Below are 26051 nucleotides of genomic sequence, written 5' to 3'. Positions count from 1 at the left end.
CGGTAGTTAGAGGGCATGGCGTTACAGGTAGTCTGGCACTACTTGGGGTCCGGGCATCCCGCGGATTGTTCCACCCGGTCTGATGCTCCGTTTAACCGACTCGGGAGGCCACCAAACTGGCCTCATGCCATCATCACAGCAACCCCAGACCTGGCACCTGCATTGCCCACATTACAAGAACTTTCCACTTGTCACCATACCGGTAATAGCCAATCCATCATGCAACGACTCGCGCTTCCACTGAGCGCGAAACGCACTTCGTTACTGAACACACAACGTCCCTGCCCAGTCAAGGCCACTACTGCCGTAAAGCGTCAGGCCTTGCCAGCGACAAGCAAGGCGTACCCGCCCGCGTATCACCCGCCTATGCACTCGCGCACGTCACGCGCTTTATGGGGTCCTACACTACTGGGGCCCGGGCGCGAGCCCAGTCAGCCATGGCATATTTTGCGCAAGGCGACACGGGACTTGCAGCGCCTACCACCCTGGTTTATTCGAGCAGCACGCAAACAGCGTGCGTAGTGGTATTAAGCAATATCCGTGTGCGACACACCACGATTCACTTCACGTATCACCATTGAGACATACGAAGACATGCAATACCGCAGCTAATCCAAAGACGTTGGGATAGCTCACCGCCAGTCACTGCGCGCGGCGGCTTGCCGGCGTTCATCAGGACATCAGCGGTAGCCCCATGCGCCTGCAAATCCTTCACATGCAATAACATGCACACAATTCACATCAGCAGTTTTGAAAGTATCATCCGGCAGCGCACCGACCTGAGCGCGGCGTGCACCCACTGCTTGGGGAGCAAAGCCAACCCGGGGTCCATCCACATAAACCTTGAGTCGGGTCGGCCGCATGTATGTATCCACGCATACCTCTTGCTTCTCTGCCCCTTGCCCGTCTCAAACCCGACATGTATCGTGCTCCCATGCGCACTCCGGCAAACGCGGGGCGCCTTAACCCAAATTGAAAAGTGTAGCCACGATGCCCTTACCCCATCTGTGTTAAGACTCCGCGCCCCAGCTCTGCGCGCCTCCCATGGAACCCATTCTCATGCCACACCAACCCACGCCCGTCCAACCAGCTCCACATACTCTCAAGGATGCAAAAACAAAGGATAGATGTACGGTCAAGGAAAGAGCCGCCGTACATCGACGCAGTGCATGCGCATCCGTTGAAAACACACGCACGGAAGCTCACCCTGCGGCCACCTTCCTTGCTCTACTACACCCGGCAGCGTACGTCGCACATAGGACAGGTCCCCGGGGCTCGCCCACCCGCTTCCAGTCTCTGCACATCTAGCGATGCTCCCTCTTGACAACATGCATCCGTGTGCGAATCTGCCGCCTGAAGTGTCGTTCATTGCACAGGGGAATTAATGCGTCCGTGATGACGTCAGAATGCAACCGCAAACGCGTCGTGATGAGAAGAACACTACTACTGCATCTACTATCGCCTTGACATCCTTCAGCAACACGTGTTGAAGCGAGTGTCCGTGCCGGCCGACCAAAAAACATTCCAGGGTCTGCCCCTACAAAGTCGGGCCCTCAAACGTAGACACCTCATTGCCAACATATACAACCAGGGCCAGTATCAGTCGTTGAAAACAGCACATGCACTAGTCTGAAACATCAGGCGTAGATGTCATGAGATTCAAATGCGAGCGTGCCAACGTGTATGGCACGCACACGCTTGGCGTTTTCAGCGCTACAGAGCCCAGTACGGTAATACAGATGCAGCCCCGGACAGTTTTCAAACCTCATCGTGCCCATACGAACCCGATGGTACCCGGGGAATATGACGCGAGCTGTATAAATCAACTGTGAATCTAGCCATCGGCCGCAAGGGAGGCTAAGCGCCACATCCCTGATACCTAAGCTCGAACAAATTGGCCACGGAAGCCGCATCCAAGTTCCGCAATCGTCAATGCGCACAGGCGACAAGCAGGGTGCCGGCACGCCCATGCTGTTAAAACTGGCTGCGCCCTGCGCCCATCTCACACCTGACATTTACAGTCGCTCAGGCTCGGTCTTGATGATGGGCTCGCTGTTGCGCAGGCCATTCGCCTGCACCAGCGCATTGCCCCGCGCGTTGCCCAGGTCAAGTCCACCGCCGTTGCGCTTTCCGCCGCCGCCGGCGCTGCTGCCCCCGCCCCCGCCCAGGCCCAGGCCAAAGCTTGCCAGGTCCAACGTCTGCGCCTGCGGCAGGTCCGCGCTGGCGGGCAGGCCGCTGCTGCCGTTCGGCGCATTTCCCAGCGGCAGTGCGTCCAAGGGGCCCAGGCCGCGCAGCGCCATGAGGCCGCCCAGGCCGCTGCCGCCAGCGCCCGTGCCGCCTCCCTCGGCGCCAGCGGCCGACGTCATCTGCAGCAGCGATTGCAGCGCGCTGGGCAGGGCCCCGGACAGCCCCGACCCCACGTGTTGCTTGGCATCCACGCGGCCGCGCAGCATGGCATTCTCCTCGCGCAGCATGCTGATCTCCTTCTCGTTCTCCGCCACCTGCCGCGGAATGTTTGATGTGCCAAGAAAAAAGTGAAGAGGTGCTTAAGGGTTCTCCAGTACAGAGCCCCGGGGGCAGTAAGCGCCCACTCCAGCGTCCGCACCTTATTGGCGAGGTCCTCAACCTTGGCCTTCAAATTGTGGATAAGGTCCTTTTGCCGCTCCCGGAATCGGCGCTGTTGAGTCCAGAGTAAAAGGCATGGATCCAGTGTTGCAAAGCGGCACCAGTGTTGCTTGTGGCATAAGGAAAAGCTTTGTACCACCCCTCACCTGCGCCTGGCGGTTCTTCTCTTTGGCGCTCACCGAAACTCCACCGGATACGCGCGGGGGGCTGCCTGTGTCGCTGCGGGGAGATGAGAGAACAGGGGTTGTCAGGCGCAGTCACGTAAATCATGCAGCAACACGTGATTGTAATACGTGATTGTCTTTTCTTGAAGGCATTTCACTTCGGAACTCACTGTATGTGTGCCGGACGCATGCATACTCGGGGACTCAGCCCGTTCAAACCCTGGATTGGGCTCGTGCCGAGCCCCGCGCGTGACCATAACCTGTCAATCCTCACCTGTTACTTGGCGAGCTGGTTGCCTGGACGACGCGCCGCGGTGCCGGCCGCGTAGGCAGCGGCCCAGTGGGCGGAGGTTCCGCGAGCTGCGGGGCCATAGTCAGCGTTGATGCTGGGCCCGGCGCCAGGTCAATCGACATACTGTTGTCCTCATTTTGCTGCAGCTGTGCTTGCGCCAGCAACAGGTTCAGAAGCCCAGCCTCGCTCCCTCCGCCCGAGGCCAGGCCCTCGAGTTGCATAGCCAGCTGCTGCTGCCGTCGCTGCTGCTCCTGAGCTTGTTGCTGTCGAAGGAGCTCAGCCAGAAGCGCCTGTGCGAGGTTCCCATCTCGCGAGGCGCCCCGCGCCGGAGCCGGAGGTGGCGCCTCCGCTTCAGCCGGAACTAGTGCATATAAGGAGCCGTTCTCGCCCACAAAGATGTGGCCAAGGTCCATTCCCAAGTCCCCAGTAAGAACCCCGACCCCTTGGCGTGTATCGTTCTGTGACCGGCCTTCACTTTGGCCAGAACATATTGAGCTGTAAGGAAGACGGGTAAAGTGCTTGGAAATTCAGCGTAGAAGTATAGCGCTAGTAAGCCCTGACTGATGATTGTGTCCTCCACATCAAGCCAACTGCCATAATTCCTTAACAACCACAACACGTGGTGCAACCGTGCCCTGCTTTGAACATGAAACACGGCGTTATTATACCGTCAACACCTGCAGCTACACCGGACAGTGCCTCTCTCCCTGCTCGTCGATGGAGGCCGCTTCGCTCGCTGGCGCCCAGTCAGGGGTGTAGGTACTACCTGTCTACTCTAGTAGCATTACTCGTGGCAGCATCGAAGTGCGAGCCGCAAAACTTGGTGAGAACACCTATCGCTTTTCCCGGCAGTACCCCGGCTTGCCCCTCCCCCCTTCGCCAATCACGCACAATTACGAGGCCAAACAGACAGGGATGAAGGGAACCATTTGGTGCTTGCCCTAAGACAGAGGGAGGGCAGGAGGGGGGTGCGGGGGTTCGAGGGTGCCGCAGCAGCAGCCCTGTGCCGCAGCATGGGCATGCCAGGCCCTCCCCTGTGCCAGGCTTTGGAATAAAATAACCGTGTCCCGTTGCTGCGTGCAGGCGTTTGCCGTGCGACAGGGTGGCGAGGTGGTGCACCTCATGACCAAGGCGCCCATGGCGGGGCCGCTCAGCGCGACCATCGTGCAGTGCACCGGTGACACGGCATCGTGTCAGGCATCGCCCTGAGGCCCCAGCTGACTGGTAGGCTCGGAGGTAGAGCTGAATCCGCCACAACCACGTGACAGTAACTGAGACTGTATGGACATAAAGAGCAATTACACCACAGCGCCATCACCCACTTCGGCGACGTACGACGGCCGACGGGACATCTACTTTATGCCCCGCCCGGCCGTCCGGGACTTGAGCCACATGATGCGCCAGGGAGAACTCCTTGCCGTGGCTTGCATGGTATAGTTGCCGTCGGGCGTCGGCTCTGAATCCTGCTATGCACGCACATGCCATCGCAGGGGTTCGGGGTGTCCAACTCAGCATTGCGCCCTGAATGTCCCGGACCCTGAATGTCCCGGACCCTGGAACTGGGCACACGCAAGCTTGCCGGCACAGCTTAATAAGCGGACACATAGAACCCGGTGCCATACAGATTTATCCGATGCTTGCAACAGCAGTTACGAGGGATGCCGCACGGCGACGGCAGGCGTGTCGACATGCGATGCTGGGCGGCGGCGGCGGCGGCGTTACCCGCTGGGACCGGTCCTGGTTGCCCGAATGCCCCGAAAAGATTCCATCCCCGTGAAAACCTGCTCTGATGCGCTGCCGCACGCTCTTGTTTCTTACTTGTCAAACATACCTTTATTTCACAACAACTACACACGCCTAACGCTTGCGGGCGCTGAACTGGCACGATGTCCCTAAACAACAACAACTCCACGAAGATGGTGACGAACTACGTGTTTGACAAGCTTTATGGCACAAAACAGTTCACGCAAGGAGCGGAGCTCCAGCTCCCACGGAAGGTGCCGATGCGAGTGGAGCCTAAGTCATATTTCGGTAAGCGGTCGGTGGCTCCCGATACCACTGTAATGGCTATGTTACAACGCTCCTGTACGCCCATTGCAGCCAACGAGCGCACCTTTCTGAGCTGGATGGGCATGGCCATCACGTTGGGTGGCGTCTCCTCGGCGCTGGTGGGCTTCTCGGGAGACTCCGAGGACACTACGGAGCACCTCATCTCAAAGCGTACAATTGATGTCATCACTTGCATCTACTCACCGCTGTCCATCCTCATCATGGGCTACGCTCTGTTCACCTACGAGTGGCGGAGCAAGTTCATGCGGACAAAGCAGGCGCGTGCGCGCGCAGCAAGTGCCGGGGCATAGTGGGGTATCCTGGGACCTTGCACTTAACCGTGCAGGCGGTGGGAGAGGGGCCTGCGCAGGGTTAGGGTTGGCGCGCGGACTAGCCCCCCGGTTGGCGAGGGCGTCGACAAATGAGTACCACGGTACTCGGCTGGAGGACAGCAATGTCTCGCCGCCAGTTTGAAGAGGCTGTAGCGATGCTCCCGGACCTGTGCTGGGTAGAGCTGCTGCGAGATGCCTGTTCTCTCGCGCACAAGACCTTACGCATCCCGCCCGCAAACCCTGTGAATTTTAACCCCCCTGCCGCCCGCCCGCCCACAGATTGGCTTCTTCGATGACAAGGTGGGCCCCATCACGGTGGCGGTGCTGGTGCTGCTGACGCTGCTCTCCATCTTCACCATCGCCGTCATTGACTACCTTTTCTAAGCATGCAGCGATGCTCCGTGCCGGGCACTGGGATGGAGAACGAGGGGCACGACGGCGTGTCAGGGATGTTGGGGACACAGCTCGGGTCGGCATCAGCACGGCCGGGTGCCGGGCCAGGTGCGACGACGGGGAGGATGGATGGGTGCACCGCAAGCGCTGTAAGAGCTGGTATATATTCTGATAGCTGGTGTGCCTACACGTACTCTGGTAGCTGGTGTGCCTACACGGCAGCACCGTCTGGCTGCTGGCGCGGGGCCGCATCAGGACATCACCAGCAAATGCTGCCTGGAAGTTGAAAGCGGGCTTGAATGTCACAAGCGGGTCCACCTGCCATCCAGTACCGGGGATTGACGGAGACGGGGAAGACAGCCTGTTACGCACACCATGGTTGTCATTTGTAGCACAAGCAGGTGCCGGGGAATGTCGGGCTGGTGTTTGACGTGTGGGAACACTGCGAGTGACGGGGAGCAGACAGGCAAGATGGACCTCTTCCACCTTTGACCATTTGCAGGGACATCCACAGCATAAGACGAACAAATAGCGCCGCTACTGAAGGAATGAGGCGGAAGTGTAGTGTCCTTTGTTTAGGAGGCCCATGGTTGGGGCGTTGGTAGGAATGGGGTACCGTATTGCACGGGATGTGACGATGCGCCTCCGCGTCTTACGCAGGTCTGTGATATGCTAGGTGCAGTGCGTGAGAGGCGGTACTGAATGGGTGCTGCGCGCTTATTCGACGCCGTGTGTGCGCTGCGCTTACCCCCGCGGACACCCATTGCAAAGGCGCAGCTGCTCAAAGGGGGCTTGAATGGGATCCTGCGACTCAGAGGATTTAACTTAGCCCATGAGCCCAGCTACCCGAGCTCTAGTGGTTGGGACAGATATGGGACAAGATATGGGCACGCGGCGTTGCTTTTCTGTCACGCAGACAACACAGCAGGGGAACGGGTGGGGGCGGAGGGTGGTGCACCAGTGCAGCCATGGGGCTGACGGGGCTTAAGAGCAGTGGGCGGGCAAAGGACAAGGGCAGGCGGCGTTGTCCTGCTGTACCGCGGAGAACAAAGCAGTGTAAGGGTGGGGGCCGGGGGGGGGGGGGGGGGAGGGGGGGAGCGAGGCAGCCGAGCTGGCAGCTCCCGCCAAAGTTCGCAACTGTGCATTTCTGCGTACACCAACGATATGCATGGATATTTGTTCTCGTCATCTACGTGAAAGCTTTCGTCTTTGCGATCGGTCGAGTTGGCTTTACATTTTCATGCTCGCGTGCTTTCAGGCAACCTGATCTGTGCTACCTGTGAATTGCGATGTAGGTTATAGCTACGCACAAAATTGCGCCTGACAATGAAGCGCAGTTATTGGCCTCGTTCATACGCTGCACTCGCTCTCGCGCCCTGGGACCAAGATCACGTATAGAGGAAGCTATGATCATTCGGTTATGTCAATGCGTTGGGCCGAAATCGTGCTGTACGCGACGACCGCACAGGATGCGTCACACTTTCCAGAGGACCCGTAGATAGCTGGGCCGCCCGTGGGCTTTGTACGCGGGTGGTCTTGCGCCACGATGCCGGAGTTGGGTGCCGGAGTCACATCAAGGTCGCAGGATCGAAACCCATCAGGAACGGTTCGGCTCCGTTACCTGTGTAGGCACTGAACATACTTGTGCCGAACTTCCCCGAAAGAGCGCCATCTCGGCCTTCCTAGGTCGCTGCTCTACGGGTGAGGACGCTGGTGCGGCGGGTTCTGATGGTTTCCCCGCGAGAGCTATCCTGCTTTCTAGAAGCCGGTCTGCGAGCCAGTTGGCGCTGATGCGCCGGGGCAGGAGGAGGCCCCTGATTAGGGAATGCGCGTCACCCAGCGCCGATCTGCGAGCCCGTGTTTCGAGGCGTTACCGTGGCCCAGTATGGCCGATGGTTGCAGACAATCCCCCTCCCCCAAATTCGCTAACAATGGTCCCCCATGCCACATAGCAAATCCGTGCCCCTGTACTGAAATGGGCTCACACTGCTCGCACGGTAGGTAACGTTAGAGTGGCACGCTTTGGCCTTCGGGGTGGGCCGTGGGGGAATCCTTGTATGGGAGACGCTTCCTAGGCCATCTGACTCCCGTAAACTCTTGGAAGGGTTGCAGCTGGGCTCGTCCGCCTCTGCGTGATTGCCGGTGGGGAATGCCGTTGTGGCGGCCATTGTGAATCACACCTTTCCGCATTCCTATGACTGCGACGCGCGGGCGCTGGTGTGGACCAATGCACACAATAGCCAGGGGGGGGGGTAGAAAGCTCAGATTCTTACCCCATGCTCAAAATTACAGAGCTTCAGGAGAGCATTACGCGCGTACTTTTAGTTTTTTTAGGGGGTGTCTGGTGAGGAAAGTTCTGGGCTGCCAAAGTTGGGGGGTCGGTCCTCGTCCCTGGGGGTCCGCCGGGTTTCGGGAGCCCATCCTGGCGGATTTCGGGAGGCGCCCCACAAGCACAACTAGGGGCAAAACGCAACACCACGAGGCTCATATGTGCACATTATGACGTAATAAGCACAAACAAAGCGTGGGAGGGGTAAGTTGTGTGTCCGGGTGTGGACATGTCGGGACATGTCTCCACATTCAACACATGCGCATTGACACAGCTGGGCTCTGAAGCGCTGGTGCGCATGAATTTATGTCCGACAAGGCTGCCGATGCACATTGTCCATTCGTCACGTGTTAGACAGTTGAGCACGGGGTGGGCTGGGTCGGGAGGATTCCCATGGATAGGATCCGAAGTCTCAGAACAGGACCGCTGATGACACGGAGTGATAGTGTTCGTCAAGAGGAGTCGATAGACACCACTTTCTCATAAAATGGTAGGGTTTTAACCCCTAAACAACACGGTTTTGTCCGTGTGGGGGTCGGTCGTCCCCTCAAGGGGGGTCCCGGGGGATTTCGGGGCATGGGGTCTGGCATTTTGTTTCCTACCCCCCCCCCCCTGCAATAGCTATGAATTCATAGGCGGCCGCTTGCGGCAAGGACCGGCAAACCTACATTACAGACTTAGACCGGAGTTTCTGGCTCATGCAGCAACGCCAGCTGCGTGCTCCGCTCTCCTGGCTGCAACCAATAGCCTGCATCACTGCATGGAAAGTGGACCTGACGCTTCCCGATTGCCGATGGGATAGATGTTGCCAGATGTCGCTGACCCTTCGTCGTAGGTAAGCTCCCCCCGCGTGCCCACACGCCAATGCCCCCAGCTGCGAACAGCTGCTTGAGCAGGGTCCTAGCACTCGATGTTAGGAGCAGAACCGGAGGTAAATGGAGCTCTTACGAGAGCAAGCCTACTACTAGAGTAGGTCGTCGGCGATGCAGGTGGCACGTCCCTGAGGTCCAGAGCAGATGTCGCTCGTGACTCGCGTCAGCAAGTCCCTCTTGTAACCAATGCAATCTGCGAACTGCCATACCTTCAACTCCTACTGCTGGCCCACCCGCATCATTTCAACACGCCGCTTTTTATCAAAATACAGGGCTAGCTCGCCGTGTGCTACCTGCTCATTGCTGCTGGCCTGTGCGCGTGTCCATGTGGGTAGTAGCTGCATCTCACAACTCCGCCAGAATTCGCAGCAGGACAGTCGCCTGTGTATGAGAAGCAGAGGGCATTTGCAAGTCACTTGCGCCAACATGCAACTTGCACCCCACTTGCGCCAGTGTGGCTGCTTCCACGGCCATGGCATTGGTTCGCGCTAGTAAGCACGGACCTTGCCGTCAGCCGTGCTCAAGCGCAAGGCTGTCCCCCTCTCTCTGGTGCGCACAATCATCCCATTCAGCTGCACAAAAACACGCACAATAACGCCCCACCCCCTGCACACCGTCGCTCCATCCCCTCCTCACCTGCTCATCCAGCTTTGTCCGCAGGTCCTCGGTGGGCGCCGCGCGCACCCAGCGCCGCACCGTGTCCGCCAGGCGGTGGCGCAGCAGCCCGAAGTGCCGCCGCACCAGGTCGGCGGTGCCGGGCGGCGGGTGGCGCAGGCAGTCCACCATGGCGTGCCGCATCACCATCAGCTGCAGGGGGGCACACACGGCAGCGGTCAGACGTGTTGGCAAGGCTCACAGTGTGGGAGTTACTGGGTTAAGGCGGCGCTTAGCCCAGCCAAGGTCGAGGTACGGATGAGCAGGCGGCCGCGTGTCCCGCGCCGGTCACGCGGCCACGTCCTGCCACAGCCCACCAGCCCACCAGCCCCGTGTGTGCCTGCGCCGCCCCACCTGCAGCCGGGCGTTGTACTCGGCCGTCTTGGCGGCGCCCTCGGAGGTGCCTGCCATGGTCTCGCTGAGCGGTTCGTTGGTCATGGGGTCATCCACCAGGATCTGGCTCTGAATGGACACCAGCACCTGCCAGGGAGGAGGGAGGGGGCAGAGGGAGAGATGGAGTTGCATCGAGGAAGTGAGGCTGCACAACCCAGAATCGTGCTATCACGAAGGGAAGCGGGCATGGGGCGGGCCGCCGGGGCCGTCGGTCTCCGATCAGCGCCACCGCGCCGTACCTGGTAGATGCTGCTGAGCTCGGGGTTCCACTTCTCGCTGGTGTGGCCCGAGTTGTAGGTGCCCAGCAGTGACAGGCACACCTGCAGCCGGCACACAGCAAACCACGGCAATGAGGGTTGGGTGCACTGGGTGTTGGCTAGCGTGGGGTGTTGGGGGTTACAGTCATGATTAATTGGTGTTGGGGGGTAAAACTGGCGCGTTGGCGTTTACGCAGACCGTATGCACGCACGGCCCGCAGCAACGGGCGCAGGCGCGTCCGGCAACCAGCCAGCCATGCCGCCACCGCTGCCGCAGCCCTTGTGCCGCACCTTGCCGTCGGCGTACAGGTTGGGGTTGTAGCGCGCCTTGCCGCCGCCCGTATTGTACACCATCATGACCGGCGGGTCGGAGGGGTAGCCGGCGGGGCAGAAGATGTCAAACACAAACAGCCCGCCCTCGTACGGCGTGCCCTGAGCACAACGACACACGGCGTGCGCGAGTGGTGGAGGCGTGTTGCGACTTGGATGTACAACATCACCATCACACACCTGAACAACCATCCAACAACTAGGCAATTCCTGGCCTGCCCCGCGTGGTATTGAGCGTAGCGGCGACCCGGCTTCGCGCACCTGCGGCCCGGTGATGACTGCGCGCATCTTGTCTGTGCGCGCCTCGTCCTGGCGCAGGAAGATGGCGGCGTCCGCCAGGCAGGGCAGCGCCAGCTTGCCGCCGGGCTGCATGTCGTTCAGCTCCTTGGCCAGCTGCCGCATCTTCTTGCGACTGGCGCCGCTGTCCTGGTCCGCCAGCCGGGCCATCTGTGAGTAATCAGGAGCAGGGGGCAGGAGCAGGTAGTGAGAAGGGAGGAGGTATTTGTGGAACGTACCACGTGGGTGTTACACAGGTGATGCTTGGAAACAGCAACAGGTGCATCAAGAGCTGCAGGCGCAAGGAGGAGTGTCTCTCAACCGCCCCCTTGCGCCCCTCCCTCCCCAGGACATCCTCGCCAGCCGCCACTCACGTCCTTGAAGTACCCTCCCGGCACGGTGCTGTCGTACTCGGCCACACTCAGCGGCCCCAGCTCCGCCGCGTAGGCCTCCTCCAGGGCCTTACCCGACAGGCCCGGGGCGCCCGGCAGCACCACGCCTTCGCACTGCAGCGCCGGGCCGGAGCCGGCGGCAGCAGCGGAACTGGGTCCGGGGCCGGCAGCGGCGCCGTCCACATCCATGGCGTCGCCTGTGGTGGCAATCACGTAACGTGTTAACAGCTTCAGATGGGAGCGACTTTTGGCATGGGACTTGTGCTTCTAGCTGTGACGCGTGACGCATGCCGTTCTCACAAACGCGCGCACCTTCACTGCCCTCCTCCATGCTCTTTCGCCGTTTGAGGGGCGGCTGCGACGCCAACGCAGACGGCGTGTCGGGCGCGGGAGAGCCGTCGCCAGCCGCCGCAGCCGCCAGTGCCAGGGCGCCGGGACGACGCGCCGCGCGTGCGGCCTTGATCTCCGCCGCCCGGGCCAGGAAGGCGTTGAGGCGGGTCTCGTTGAGCGCCTGGTGTTTGGTGATGGTGAACTGCAGGGCGCGGTTCATGATCTGCAGGGATAGGGGGGGGTAGGACACACAGCGGGTGTGGAGGTGGACGTCTTAAGCCATCAGCCAAGCAGCTTTTCCTCGCCTTCTAAACATGCTCCGTCTCAGCGTGGTCTTGCACCCAGCGCCCTGGATCCTCCTCTACTTCCCTAACCAGCCCCGCCGCCACCGCTCAACTTGCAAACATATACACCACGCCTCCGCGCCCCCCACCCGCCTCCCGCCTCGCGCCCCCCCCCCCACGCCCTCCTCCTCCGCGCCCGCCCCGCCCACCTCCTCGCTGTAGTCGGGCTCCGCCGACACGGCCGCCACGAAGCGGTCGTGTGCGCCCAGCTGCAGCCCCAGGCTCAGCACGCTGCCCACCAGCACGTCCAGGTCGAAGCCGTACTGCTCGGGCTTGGCCACCTGCGGCGGCGGGGACGGCGAGCAAGGCCGGCGGGTTCGCGTGTGGGTGCGAGTTTCGGGAGTGTTCGGGGCAGGCTTTTGGGGGTGTTGGAGGCGGGCGTCGGCACATCGACACGTTGTGACACTTTGGGTCACTTAGGCTTATACGCTCTCTGCTATACGGTCATGAGCACTGGGCATACGGAAACACACGCGCTCGTGAGACGCCCGGTGTGCTTCAGACCATCCACTGCCTGCCTGCCTGCTCCTTCCTGCCATGCCTTCCTGCCCGCACCTGCAGCTTCTTGCACGCGTCCCCCAGCAGCAGCTCCAGACTGGACACCACCAAGAACGCCGCCTTGCCGCGCAGGGGCTCCACCAGGAAGGCGCTGGCGATGGCCGGGTCGGCTGCACGGCGCGCAGCGGAAGAGCACAAGCGGGGGAGTTACATTCTCGAGTAGTTAAGGAAGTGGTAGACGGGGAGGAGTGATAGGGTGTTTGTGTGTGATGTGGTTGCAAGGGAAGGAGGGGGATAGACAGAGAGTGGGGGCAGAGTGCTAGGTCTCCCTGCAGGACTTGAGCGCGTGGAGGCCCGGAGCCGTAACTCAGAGCGCAGCGGACCGGGCAGCAGGCGCCACGCACCCGCATCCACCACTACAACAGCAGCCCCCCGGTCCCCTTTGCATTGACCCCGTTAGTCTGGCTTTGCAAACATGACTACCCCACCCCCGACCCCAACCTCAACCCCGCTCACACCCCCTGCTCGTGCGGCACCCACCCGTGAGCGTGTTGAGCCATTTGAGGTTGACCACGCCCATGTGCAGGAAGCCGCGCGCCGCCCGCTGCTGCCCGCGGTAGAAGTCCTCCTTGCGCTGGCGCTCCTGCGCCGGCAGCGCCGCCCAGGCCGCCGCATTGGCCTTGGAGCGCTCGATGGCGTAGATGTCCGCCAGTCGGTCCAGGCCGTCCTGTTTTGTGTGGGTGTGTGTTGATCATGCTGTTGATGATCACGTATGGGTAAGGTTTAGGTGAAAGTGGGCGGGACACAAGTGAGGAAGCGCTTTGACCCTATTCCAGGCCGCGCCACCTGCCTTGAAGTAGTGCATCACGGTGTTGACTATTCCGGAGGCGTAGTCCGCGAACAGACCCGGCTCCACGCCCGGCGCGGCGGCGGCGGCAGGCGGGGCGGCGGCGCTGCTGGTGCTGGGGCCGGCGCCGTCGGCTGCTGCCGGCCCCGCCGCCGCCAGGTCTGTGAGGCAGCGCTTGAGGGCGGCGTCCTTGATCAACTCCTCCAGGATCTTGTCTGTTGGGGGTGTGTGTGGAGTGTGTTTGTGGGTGTGTGTGGGTGGGTGTTTTGCGGGGGATGCCAGGCATGGCTACTTGGACGGGAAGGCGTTGTCCACCGTACAGTGAATAGCTATACATGGGAAGTGCTCCCCGAGTCACCTCCACCCCTGTGACCTGTCGTGCTGTCTTTGCGCACACCCTGCGCAACACCGCCGCCCCGCTCACCCACCCACTGTCACCCACACCACCCACACCTGTCCCTCCCAGGAGTCCCCTCGCGCCCCGCCCCTCACCGATGTTGTTCCTCATGCCGTACTTGTCGTACGAGTCCTTGTCCACGTCCAGACCCACCACCAGTTCCGCGTTCACGTGCGCGCGCAGCAGCGCCGGAACCAGGTCGCGCTGTTACATAGCATGGGGCGAGAGGGGCGCGAGGGGCGAGAAGGGTAAGGCTGAGCAGGTTGGGACGGTCAACTGAAACGTGTGGGACCCGCTGCACCCTCAGCTATACTAGCACCTGTAATTAGCACCCTGCCTCTTTCCTTCACCGCCACCGCAATCACCGCTACCGCCACCACCGCCACCGCCCCTCCTGGATGCCCCACCGGCCGCCCCACCTGTGTGACGGGCGCGCCCAGCACCGCGCCCACCAGCGCCCTCTCGCCGGTGGACATGCGGTCCGGGGCCAGGGCCAGGCCGCGCGCCTCACGAGCCTGCGGCAAGAAGCGGCAGCAGGCAGCGGCAGGCAGGCAGCAGCAGTAAACATCTAGTGGTGTGGCTGTGCACGGCGTAAGCGCAACCATTTCCATTTTGCATGACTGGTTTTAGCGGCGGGGAAAAGCGCTGACCCACCGGGATCCATTAGTCCCCGTCATTGGCATAGGTGTACAAGTGCTGATCGCACCCTGAACCAATGCCGTACGCCGGTACAGTATGTTGGGCCCGCACCCCCACACGCAGGTACCAGCTCCAGGCTCGCCTGGGCCCTGCAACCCTGGGCCCAGCTCCCAAGCACATAGCGCACCCAGAGACCCCCAGCACCACCCGCGCCCCCAGCCCCCCTCCTCGCTCTCCTCCTCGCTCTATTGCATTGGGTTTGGTTTAGGTTGGGCTGGTATCTACAACCCCCGCCGCTCCCTGCCTCACCTGCACGTTCTGGATCTGGCTTGCCAGCATGGCGAGCAGCAGGTTGACGATCTTGTTCTGCAGCATGGCGCTGCGCACCGCGTCGTTGGCGTTGAGCAGGCTCACCTGCAGGCAGGGGCAGGTGTGTTGGGTGCGTGTGTGTGTGTGCGTGTGTGCGTGTGTGTGTGTGTGTGTGTGTGTGTGTGTGTGGATGGTGGTGGTGGTGGTGGGGGGGGGTAGTTGCAAAGATGGTTGGAAAAGCGGTACAGGGTGCACTGGGGAGGTTGAGCGGGTAGGTGAGGAGGTGAGCGGGTAGGTAAACTGGGAAGGCGAGGGGTTACACCAAGTCGATCGGCGCAAACATGGACCCCAACCCGTTCTTTCATGGAGCACCAAACTCTACACCAGCTCCTTTCCAGCCCTAGCCCCTGTACCCTGCCGGGCACCCCCCCTGCCCTTCTTAAATAATCATGAATGTAACTCCCCGCCCAGGTCCTCACCACTGCGCGCATGATGACGGCGATGGGCTTGCTGGCCACCAGGTCCGCCCGCCCCGCGTACAGCACCGCAGTCAGCCAGTCCAGCGCGTCGCCCAGCGCGTACTCGGGCACCAGCGCCAGGGCGGCGGCGGCGGGGCCGGCGCCGCCGCGCGCCAGCCAGGCCATCCAGTCCAGCTGCGTGTGGAGAGGTGGGGAGGTGGGGAGCAAGTGGTGGGGAGGTGGGGAGGAAGTGGTGGGCAGGTGGGGAAGTGGGGAGGTAATGTGCCCGAGCCCAACGGAATAGGTCCCAGGAGGAAGGAGGACGTGGTGGGTAGGTGGGCTTGCGGTGATAGAGCGCGAGGAGAAGGCTGGAGGGGAAGGTTGGAGGCGGAGGGAGGCGTGGGGCAGGGTTGTAGCTCCGGTGGCCGAGCCAGCACACACCGCAGTACCAAAGCACCCGCACACGCTTGCTCACCTCCAGCACTGCGAAGGCGGTGAGGTTGTCCGCGAACAGCGGCTCGCCCAGGTGCCCCTCGCCGCAGTCCTCCAGCAGCTGCAGCTCGGTGGCCAGCGGGTTGGACCAGGGGTCGCGGCCGCCCGCGCCGCCGCGCGCCGCCAGCTCCTCGGGGCTGGTGCCCTCGCCGCCGTCCTCGCCGTTGGCGGCGGCGGCGCCGCCCGTCATCTCGCGCTGGTAGCGCTCGCGGAAGCGGTGCATCAGCGCGCGCTTGCTGCGGGTGAGCGGGTGGGAGCGGCGCAGGGGAGAGGTGTGTGTGGAGAAAGGGCGTGCCGGTAGTCCCTGCGGGCTTGGAAGAAGCGCATCACAGCGCACGAATCCCCAGCCCCCAGCCCCCCCGCATACATGGCTGTCCAGCCCCTGTTGCCCCGTCCTCACCGGTACACTGTGGGCATGGGCCCGACGTGCAGCATCAGCTGCGTCAGGAAGAACACGTCAGCGATGAAGCTGGGGCCGCTGTCAGGGGAGTCGCCCTGGGGGGAAGGGGTGCGGCGGCGTGAGGGGGCCCGAGTGGCAGCCAGTAAGCACGGTGGGCGTGCGTGCGTGCAGGCGGGCAGATGGGCAGGTGGACGTCCTGACAACTGAACGTCAACACCACACACAAGTCAGGCCTGCCCTACACCTGTAGCCGGCCTACACCGCCTAGCCAGCCTCTGCTCCTGGCTGCTGCCCTGCTGCTCACGCCCCCTCGGAGCACCCTCACAACGCAGTGCCGCCCCAGCCTCACCGCCAGCAGCAGCGGCGGCGCGGCGGTGGGCGGGTCGTCGTCCGCCGTGTAGCCGCCCGCGCCGCGCGAGCCCGTGGCGTTGAACACGCCGCTCAGGTCGCCCAGCCGGTGCTTCTGCGTCACGTAGTACTCGGGCCGCAGGTGCTTGTCCAGCAGGTCCGTCCAGCGGGGGGCAGCGGGCGCGGGGGCGCCTGCGGCGGCGGCCGCCAGACAGGCCGCCACGGGGTCGTGTCCCTCGCGGTACAGGTCCAGCCAGCCGGACACGAAGGGCTGCGCCAGGCGCAGGCAGCCGCCAGTCACGTTGAGCAGGAAGCCGTCGCTGCCGCCTGCGTCACGAGGGCAGAGGGCGGGGGTGGAGTCAAGACTGCAGGGGGCCAGTGGAAGGGCCGCTGCTGCTGCTAGGGTCAGTGGCAGCCAGGCTTACGTCATGGCTAGTGGAAGGGGCAACTGCTCAGGGCAGGGCAGCTGCAGCGCCGCGGCGTTTGTCTGGCGTCCATATGGAGCTCACGTGAGTTCAACACCGATTCGATTACCGTATTGACTAACCGGTTCTGGGCTCTACCGTATGTACCCCCCTTTCAAGCTTTCCCCTCTCCACCCACCCGCCAGGAAGTCTGCCAGGTCCTGCTGGTTGCGCATGTCGGTGCTCTCGCCGAACGCCAGGCGGCCCAGGTTGGCGCGGGCCACAGCCGACACCCAGCTCAGCATCGCCTCGCGACACAGCCCGCCGTCCTGGATGAAATGCAGGCGTCAAAGGCGTCATGGGCGGGGTGCGGGCGTCGCAGGTGGAACGGAGGCTTAACCGGCGCAGCCGGCATTTGGCAAACGGAGGGTGTGGCCGGCGCCACGGAAACCGAACGCGTGGGCTCTGCACTATGCAATCAGAGGACGCCGCGCACGCACGCCGCCACGCCGTCACCTCACCTTGACGCGGCTGAGGCGGAGCATGATGTTGCCCGCTCCGTCCTGCACCCGCGCCATGAGCGCCTGGATGACGGTGCGGCAGGTCTGGCCGGCGCCGTGGTTCTTGGGGTAGCCGCGCGTCTCCAGGAAGGCCTGCCGCGCGGCGCTGGTCACCTTCCAGTGGTACAGTGCATCCTGGGGGCGCGTGTGATGGTGGCGGGGGTTGTTCTTACCAGTCCTAGTAACGGGTGGGGGTAGCCGCACATGGAAGACTGGGGTGAAGAATTGTACAGGCAGGCGGGCGTTGTGGGAGGGCGTGCAGTACGGGATAGTTTGGCAGGGAGAGTTGCCAGCTGGGGATTGTGGGGTAGCTGCTGGACGCACGCGGCAGGCCGACAAACGCTAGACGCCCCAGAAACCCCTGGTGCTTTGAGCAGCACGCGCCCGCGGCGCACCTGGCCCACTGGGAATGAGCTGATGCCGAACAGCGGCCCTAGCACACTGCTCTTCTCCAGCTCCCGGGCCGCGGTGGCGGGCCTGCTGCGAGCCACCAGCTCCACGTCAGCAAGCAGCAGCGACGCCTGGAGGAGGAGGAGGGGTGTTGCCGTTCATGGAGAACGCGGCAAAGGAGGGGGGGAGAAGGGGGAAAGGAAGGGGCCGTGGGAGAGGGTGATGTGGTGGTGTGTGCGCGCGGTGCGTCGGGCTAAGCGAGCCGTTGGGAACCCCACCCCACCCCATTCCATCCCACCTCCACCCCACCTCCACCCCACCCCGCCCAGCCCTGCCCAGCTCACCAAGCACTGCTGCAGCCGCGGCGTGCATGTGACGCGGTCCAGCACCACCAGCGGCCGCTCCAGCCCTGTGGCGTCACCCAGCGCCTTGCCCGGACCCGCGAAGGCGGAGCGCAGCGCATCGCGCATCAGCCGCCGCCACACCTCGCCGCCGCCTGCGCCGCTGCCCGCACTGCCGCCTGCGGCGGCGGCGGCGGCGGCGCCGCTGCTGCTGTCCATCAGCGAGTCCAAGAACGGCTCACACATGGTGGCGGGGCCGCCGGCCTGGGGCATGGGGAGAGGGCGGAAGCAAGGCAGGTCGAGCGAAGCCGTACGGCGCCCAACCCACATCCACACTACGGTACCGCATCTTGCCACGCCATCCATGCCCGCGCCATCCATGCCTGCGCACACCTCCAAGCCCTGCGCAACCCCGTACGTGCTTCCCCACTACAGCGCATCCCTCCACGTACCCAGCCCGCTCCCCGTGCGCAAGACCTGCTCACCAACGCGTCCACGAAGGCGGAGGTGTGCGCCCCCGTGTCAAAGTACAGGTCAGCGCCGTCCTCCCGCAGCAGCCCCAGCGCCTCCCGCGCCAACACGCCCACAAACATGTCCAGGGCCGCGCCCAGCCCGCCCTCGCCGCCACCCGGCAGACCAGAGGCGGAGGGCAGCGCGTCGTGCGCGCGGTGCAGCGCCTGGGGGCGGTGCGGCAACGCGGGCCGTGGGGCAACGCGGGAAAGGTGAACAGGAAGCAGTGTAAGAGCAGCGTTCTTTGCACCGGTTGCTCGACACGCGCAAAAGGTGGCTTACATACATGTGGACGTGTGATGGGACAGGGTTTAGACAGGTTGGCGAGGTCCCGTAGGGTGCAGCTGATGCCCATACCCCAAGCAGACGGCAAACAGTTTGCAGTGGCAGAGCAGAAGTGCATGGCTGGTCGAACGCCGGAGTTACTGTACATGTGGACATATGGTCGCTGACCGGCTCTTTCCTTTGCATGCGCTGCACATGCATGTCATGCCCCCTACACCGTGCCCCTACACCCACGCGCCCACACACGGCCGCCCGTGCTGACCTGCAGTCGGTCCCTGGGCGGCACCCTCCGCTGCGACAGCGCGCTGTTGACCAGCCCCTTCAGCGAGTCCGCGGTCAGCTCCCGGCCGCCGCTGTCGGGAGGCGGCGGGGACAAGGGGAGCAGTGAGGTAGGAGCAAGGGGGCCGGGAGGTGCGACAGTGGGAAAAACTCGACCCACATGCATGCCTGCGCAGCCCCTGACACAAGCCATGCCAGCGCCGCTGCTCACCTGCCGGTGCGCAGGAACAGGGTGCCGGTGCCGATTGCGGCGCTGTCCGTGACCACCTTGACCTGCGGGGGCAGCCGCCCATGCACGATGGAGGGGACAGTGTTGGGGGTGGTGGACACCGCCGCCGCCAACGGTCCTCCCGAACAGGTAGTGGGTATGGAACGCGTGTCGTTGACACGCAATCCTGCTGGCGCCAGCCCGACCCTCCTCGTCCCACATCCCCGGCTCCCGCTCCCGCACACGGAGTCATCCCCCCGGTACTACCCCCCGCACCTGCAGCGCCTCCCCCACGTGCTTGCACACAGCCGCCAGTTGCTCCGCACCCGCCAGAGTCACACTGGTGGCGGCCGCGCCCGGCGTGCCCGGGGCAGCGCTGCTCCAGGCCTTGAGCCGGGCCGCCCAGCCGGGCAGCGGCGCAGCGGTGGGCGCCGTTGCCGCCTGTGCCCGCGCCGTCGCCGCGCGGCTGCCCCCGGTGCGGGGGGCCGCCGCTGGCGCGGCAGCGGGCGGCGCCATGCCGCCGGGCGGCATCATGCCGGCCCCGCCCAGCGCAGCAGCCAGTGCTGAGAACAGGTCTCCTCCCTGCGGGACGGAACATTCAGTCATCGCAAAAGTTTGCACATCAGAGCTTGGCTTGCAATATGGCCTGACGCGAAGCTGCCTCATCTCCTCAGCGTTCTTACCGGCGGTGCTTGCTGTTGCTGCTGTTGCTGGTGATGCGGCTGCTGCGCCGGCGCCGGTGGTCCGGCCTGTCCAGAGAAGAACTGCTGTAATAGGGACGCCAGCACGTCACCACCACCGCCAGCGCCCGCTGCCTGTGCGGGCGCCGGCGGCATAGCCACTGGTGCCACCGGTGGCCATGCCGCCGGTGGCGGCGGCGCGACGGGCGCAGGCGCGGGCGGGGCTTGTGCAGCAGCTGTTGGGGCACGCCGGCAGACAGGCAGCAAGACAGGCGTCAGCGTGTGATGAACGTACCGCATTCCACGCCAAGTCCCGCCGTCAGCACTTATGCCCGCACCTTGCAACCCCTGCGATAGAAGTGCGGCCAGGTCCGCGAGGCCGCCGGGCGGGGCCAGCGCGGCGGCTGGTGCGGGTGCAGGCGCGGGTGCAGCCGTGGGTGCGAGCGCGGGTGCAGCCGCTGGTGCAGCGGTTGCCGGTCCTGCTGCAGCTGGTGCCGCAGCCGGCGCGGGTGCAGCGGCTGCCTGAGGTGTTATGTCCGCTGCCGTCGTCTCCTGTTGGAGGCACAAGCAATGCAGGCAAGGTAACGGGGCGCTGGTCCAGAGGTCACTTCGTAAGGCACGCACGAGCGTGTCAGCCTAGGTCTCCGCAATGCGACGCAGCCATCGCAGCGCTATATGACATCACATGCTATACACAACAAGCAGCACACAAATTCGTCTCTGGGTGCCAGGATCTCCCGCTCGGATGGCCTCGCCTGAAGTGACAGCGCCAGAGCTAGCTGTAGTTCCATATCTTCATCCATAAAGTCCGCATCTGGCGGAGGCGGGGGATCCATCGCGAAGTCTGGAAGTAGAAGCCTCTCTAGCGATGAGTTTTTGCAAACGCGCTAAGCTTGTTGGCTTCTCTTTGCGACGATACGATTGCTATATGGTTCACCCAATTACAAATGACAATACGCGATTTGCGTGCAGGGCAAATGAACCCCTTCCCAAACCCTGACACCCCACGGCCTGCCTTCACTGCACTTCTGCCCTGCCCACCATGCCATCGCCTCCATCATCTGCCGCTTCTGCCATATGGCTGCCATCGCCTCCGTCACCTTTAGCCTTGCTGCCGCCGCCGCCTCCTTCTGCATCTGCCTGACTGCCGCCCCCGCCTCCCACTGCTGCAGTGCTCCCGCGTCCCCCGCCTGCTGCTCTCGCCTCGCCCCTCGCCTCGCCGCCGCCGCTGCTTCCTCTTCCCCCTTCTCCTTCTGCCGCTCTCGCTCTCGCCGCTCTCGCCGCCCCCGTACTTTTCGCCCGACACTCCCTGAGCTCGTGTCCCCTGACGCCTTCACTTTCCATAGCGCCGCCAGTTACAACAGTGTATCACTACTGCAGCTCTTGCCCCTCTTTTCTTGTTGTTAGGTTGTAATGCCAATACGGTAATACGCCGCCTCCAGCATGCCTGCTTTTGCTTGTCTGACTGCCCCTTGCGTTTGGCTTTGCGTCTTGGGCTCCTGTTTGTTTTATGCTATGCGGCTTCCCCCGGGATTCTTAGGCGCATGCACCAATTCTGGCTCGGGTGTGTCAAGGTGTGGGAGGAAGGCCTGACGGTGCGTAAGTCCCACATACCCTTAAGGGTGGCCCCAGCTCGTCATCAAGTCCTTTTGCGGCGGTCTTGCTACACAAGGTCAGGTTGGGTCCGCGCATACCAATTGGCGGGGCAGGGAGCTTTAAGGCTCCACCTGGCGCCAGCTAATACCGGCTTATATAGAACCCGCCTATTGCACGCCCCTGCACGACAAGCCCTGGTGAATGCACGCTACATCTTGCAGTACATTGGCGCATTGGCCCTGAGCCATTCGTGGCCGCCCGCCTCCGCCATACGGCCTCGAAGACAGTATGCACGGCAGCACGTAGATTGATACCGCTAGTGCTGATACACGCTTGCGCTGAATGGCCATGTACGTTGGTTGGGACTGGTCAGGTCAGCGTCAGGCCATCAGCGGGGACAGCCGGGTAACTGCGGCGGGTTCGTGGTTCTTGACGATGGCTGGAATGCTGCGAGCACCCACAGCAACTCAGCCGACGCACTTTCACATATATCCCAGCAATTACTTCACGCCGGCCCTCGCCATGTACTTGTCAGTCGACGAACTTGAGTGTGACTACGCCGGTCAACCATCTGCCATACCTCGTCGCAAGTGAACTGCAGTGTACACACATACACACAATGAGCAAAGCTGTGAAGCTAGAGCTTTAGGTTGGCGCAGCTCGCACCACGACTCGTTGTTCTGTCCGCTCGCTCTGTCAGTAATTCTACAAAACCCCCAACGCGCTATAAGGTCAAAATCTTAGGAATGGATCTCACAAGCGAGCCTGCACCACAGAGCAAAATCCTCATGCTCCTAGCTACAAGCCTCCAGCGGCCATGAAAGGCATAAATATAGGGGCGCACACTGATGGATTATGTGGCTGCCTTGTTGGACAGCGAGGCCACGTGGTGACGGTCATGAGCTCAGGCAACACAGTCGAGCCCAGGCATGGCGCCTTCAGGTGGCGCCGTAGGCGCATCAGAATACGAAATATGCAGCCTACTGTCAATCAACCGTACAGGCGTGGCTGGCTAAGTGCGGCAGCGCCGTGGGGCTGCACCCGGCCGCTTGCCGTGTGCCACCAACTGCTGCTTCTGGCATTGGTGCTGTTCGCCCCCTCAGCATGGAGTGAAAGCCCAGCAACAGGTGTGTATATCCTGGAGGGGTGGCCATGCCATTGTGCTGGGTATGGGCCGGTATTGGGCCGCGTCACGGTGCCGCAGGGGGCAGCGTTGTACCCTGGGGATTCACGGTCGGGTGACCATGGTGAACTCGTGCGAACTGTAGTGCCGTGTTGCGGAAATGGCGGTCTGTCACCTGCTAGCTAGTCCTTTTCCTGAAAGGATAACGCAGCACAACATTTGGTATCGAGACCGGCTATCTCTGCAAACCGACCCGGGTTCAATTCGCGCCATCTGATGGCACGGAAGTATTATGAGCTCTGCTTCTGGGGTTAGTCTGAGTGGGAGGTGGAGGCACCCACGCTAACTGCGAGTTGAATTCGTCGGGACGCCTCATCTGGAGGGGGGATAGTTGTAGTGCCGTGTTGCGGAAATGGCGGTCTGTCACCTGCTAGCTAGTCCTTTTCCTGAAAGGATAACGCAGCACAACACGAACTTACCCGCGTGGTCGCAGTGTCCTGTCCCCGGTCGGTGCCCATGACGGTGTTGGTGTCAAGCTCTGCCGGCTGCCTCAACAACGACTGCGGCCTGCACGGCCTGCCCTCTGTCACGGACAATAACAACGAGACGTACCTCGCCACCGCGGCCACCACAGCGGCGACTGAGGTGGGATGTGAATGTGGGGGCGCCAGATTGCGTGCATCAGGTTACTGTCTGCTCAGGTCAACGTGATGGCCTGGGCTAGAGCGTCGCGCACGGATTGTGTCACAGCTTGCACTGCTGGGCTTACGCAGGTTGCAAAGACCCACTCACTGGTGGAGCCGCATTTGCCATTGCATGCTTAAGCAGCCGCATGTGCCACTGCCCTCGCGCAGGTGGTCATCGGCTTCGGCTCGTGGCAGCGGGATATCGTGCAGGCAGTGCTGATGGTGCGTTGGGTGCGGGACGCGGCCGGGACCTAGTGCCACTTGAACCGAGTGCTACTGGTGCCATTTGAGTCGGGCTCGGACTACTCGCGCCGTTGTGCTTTCCCGGGCATGCTGGGTCTCTCGCTGGCAAAGCTGCTACTTATTTTGGTTTGCTTCGCATCGATTCCATCCCTGGCCCGCTTACCACAGGCGCCGCCGGGCACAGGCCAGGAGGCGTGGCTGCAGGGCGTGAGCATTACGCTGCAGAGCGGCACGGGTGTGGACTTGGCGAGCTGCGGCGCGGGAGTCTCCGCCGCGGCGCCACGCGACCGCATCACGCTGCACTGCCAGCGCATCACGGGATCGGTGGACCGGGTGGTGGTGCGCAGACCTGCAAGCGCGGCGCCAGTGCCGTTGGCGTTCTCAGGTCTTGACCTGTACGCGGATGGTGAGCCGTTGGGAGGTTTGCTTGAATGAGTTGGCGAACAAGGACACCGGATACAGAGGGGTGAGAGCCGGAAGTTGCAGGTGACCGTTGTGTTTAATAGTCGGCTGAGGCCGCCTCGGCAACGCACATGCTGCGGTCATGCCTGTGGTCTGGGTGGTGAGCTGCGCCGCCGGCATGTGCGCCACGCTTTTACATCTCCCCTGCAGATTGCCCGGGCGTGCTATCTGGCCAACTGTCGGCGTCGCCAGCGGCTATCACATGGTTGCCAGCCGCGTCTAGGTTCTCAAATGGTGGGCGTTTGGTTCAGTTCCTTGGTAGTAGGGGCTGCGCTCACAGCAGCGCAGCGCAGCGTATATGGATTGCAGTGGCTACTCTGGCTGGGTGAGGCTACGTTGCAGCGGGTGTGTTATGAAGGCCAAGCTACGCCGCCATTTGCAGCAGTGCAACACTTTCAGCGCACCAGTCACCTGTTGTGCGCGCCTTCCCCTGTACTTGCAGGCTACCGCTCCGGCTCTGCCTCCGGCTATGGGCTGGCGTATGCCGCGGACTCCACCTGCGGCGCGAACTCCACCTCATCAGAACTGGGCGCGCCGGGCATCAGCGGTCCCACCCTGACCGTGAAGCTGTCTCAGGCCTTCAGCGGCGTGCTGGTAGTGACCTCGCAGCACACGGCAGCGCACCAGAACGACGACGTGTGGGTGTCACGAACCACGACCTACATGGACGGCATGCGATGCGCGCGAGGTCCGGCAGTAGCGGCCGGCGCCACCCGCGTGTTGTACTGTCCAGCCATGCGCGGCATAGCGTACGTGACCATTGTGCGGGCGCCACAGCAGGTGGTGGGCAGTGGCTATCTGGACATGTGCGAGCTGGCGCTGACGGGACACCGCGCGCTGGACACCGGTGCGCGGGATGCGGGGTTGGTTGATTGGTTAGGTGGTTGCACCCGATCTCGGGCTAGGCAGTCGGGTTGTGGGCGGTTGCGCAGCCGGTGCAGCTGCGACGTGTTTTTTCGTGGACACGCATGGCATGCGCACTCGGGCGCCAAAGAAGGCAAACAAGGTCCTGACGCATGCACCCCTCTCCACCGCAGGCATACCGCAGGTGCCCGAGGTTGCGCACTTTGATGCGGCGTATGGGCTGGTGAAGGACTCCTACACGGGCACATTAATTGCGTGGCGTGACGTGGATTCCGCGTCCCGGCCCCGCAACATCCTCAACTTCACCGGCGGCTGTACCGAATGGGCCAGCGGTCCGGGGAGCACCACGTATGGCGTCAACTTCGACGGCAGCTGCATGGGCAGGAACTACTACGACCTGCCATACACGTGGAACAGGAACATGACCGCGCAGTTCACTGTGGTGACCGTTGCCCGGTTTGGCGTCGACCCAAGCACCGTGCCGCAGTGTAAGACTTATGGAGTTTAGGGTGATATTATATGTGCAGGTCTGCTTATGATACAAACGCGTGTTGCTGCTGTTTTGGATTGGTATGTGTTCTTCACATGCTTTCTCGTGCCCGCAGACCTGCTGAGTCTGAGCCGTTCGCCTGCCTCGTCCGATACATCCATGTTCTGTGAGTGGTCCCTGGCGCGCGCACACAATATGACGCCCTCTCCTTTGGGAAGGAGATTACGGACTGCGTGCATTGGCAAGGGCTAGGGGGAACCTGCGCACGAGGGTTCTTGTCTGAGATACAGTGCCTGCAAAGGGCCTTCGCGCATGGTGCGTTAGTTGACTTGCCCTTCGTGACACCGCAGGGGCGAGCAACGAGTTCGGCATAACGGACATCACTACCCCGGGCAGCGGCGCAGACACGTATACCCCCATCGGGTGAGTACGTAGGCATTAACATCAGGTGGGACCGTACACGAAGTCATGTGCTGTCTTTGGGGGTGCAGTTCGTCCAGCCAGTACGCC

The 26051-nt window shown here is 62.7% G+C and overlaps 5 protein-coding genes across 5 annotated transcripts in view; 3 read left to right on the top strand and 2 right to left on the bottom strand.

The window, feature by feature from the left end:
* Positions 1–9: 9 nt before the first annotated feature.
* Positions 10–3594, bottom strand: CHLRE_12g510200v5 (uncharacterized protein). Its single transcript, XM_043068227.1, has 4 exons — positions 3064–3594; positions 2772–2844; positions 2606–2677; positions 10–2501 (listed from the first exon to the last, which is right to left on the bottom strand). The coding sequence occupies exons 1-4, from the start codon at positions 3492–3494 to the stop codon at positions 2016–2018; spliced, it is 1062 nt and encodes a 353-aa protein (XP_042918140.1). The 5' UTR covers positions 3495–3594; the 3' UTR covers positions 10–2015.
* A 100-nt stretch (positions 3595–3694) lies between these two features.
* Positions 3695–4720, top strand: CHLRE_12g510252v5 (uncharacterized protein). The gene is made up of 2 exons (XM_043068228.1): positions 3695–3904; positions 4165–4720. Exons 1-2 carry the CDS (start codon positions 3728–3730, stop codon positions 4288–4290), a joined length of 303 nt encoding a protein of 100 aa, XP_042918139.1. The 5' UTR covers positions 3695–3727; the 3' UTR covers positions 4291–4720.
* A 147-nt stretch (positions 4721–4867) lies between these two features.
* On the top strand, positions 4868–6688 carry CHLRE_12g510250v5 (uncharacterized protein). Its single transcript, XM_001690813.2, has 3 exons — positions 4868–5112; positions 5182–5408; positions 5742–6688. The coding sequence occupies exons 1-3, from the start codon at positions 4968–4970 to the stop codon at positions 5844–5846; spliced, it is 477 nt and encodes a 158-aa protein (XP_001690865.1). The 5' UTR covers positions 4868–4967; the 3' UTR covers positions 5847–6688.
* Positions 6689–8667: 1979 nt separating this feature from the next.
* On the bottom strand, positions 8668–21059 carry CHLRE_12g510300v5 (uncharacterized protein). The gene is made up of 30 exons (XM_043068229.1): positions 20833–21059; positions 20416–20629; positions 20081–20313; positions 19674–19979; positions 19401–19462; positions 19173–19263; positions 18601–18792; positions 18119–18379; positions 17780–17905; positions 17346–17519; positions 17024–17153; positions 16422–16747; positions 16073–16167; positions 15656–15908; positions 15202–15375; positions 14723–14827; positions 14194–14289; positions 13870–13978; positions 13381–13592; positions 13071–13257; positions 12588–12700; positions 12182–12313; positions 11671–11911; positions 11341–11555; positions 10952–11137; positions 10652–10792; positions 10343–10423; positions 10065–10190; positions 9693–9863; positions 8668–9437 (listed from the first exon to the last, which is right to left on the bottom strand). Exons 4-30 carry the CDS (start codon positions 19929–19931, stop codon positions 9402–9404), a joined length of 4293 nt encoding a protein of 1430 aa, XP_042918138.1. The 5' UTR covers positions 19932–19979; positions 20081–20313; positions 20416–20629; positions 20833–21059; the 3' UTR covers positions 8668–9401.
* A 1120-nt stretch (positions 21060–22179) lies between these two features.
* The window catches only part of CHLRE_12g510350v5 (uncharacterized protein), a 33396-nt gene continuing 29524 nt past the window's right edge, over positions 22180–26051 (top strand). The window contains exons 1-9 of the mRNA XM_043068230.1: positions 22180–22432; positions 23290–23441; positions 23651–23704; positions 23894–24131; positions 24338–24421; positions 24630–25034; positions 25225–25539; positions 25657–25707; positions 25892–25964. Of these exons, the coding sequence (XP_042918137.1) occupies positions 22420–22432; positions 23290–23441; positions 23651–23704; positions 23894–24131; positions 24338–24421; positions 24630–25034; positions 25225–25539; positions 25657–25707; positions 25892–25964 (1385 nt within the window). The 5' untranslated portion in view covers positions 22180–22419. The remainder of the gene's footprint in view (positions 22433–23289; positions 23442–23650; positions 23705–23893; positions 24132–24337; positions 24422–24629; positions 25035–25224; positions 25540–25656; positions 25708–25891; positions 25965–26051) is intronic.

This window comes from Chlamydomonas reinhardtii, chromosome 12, assembly GCF_000002595.2.
Source record: "Chlamydomonas reinhardtii strain CC-503 cw92 mt+ chromosome 12, whole genome shotgun sequence".
Classification (NCBI taxonomy): domain Eukaryota; kingdom Viridiplantae; phylum Chlorophyta; class Chlorophyceae; order Chlamydomonadales; family Chlamydomonadaceae; genus Chlamydomonas; species Chlamydomonas reinhardtii.
This window is presented reverse-complemented; position numbering and strand designations above follow the sequence as displayed.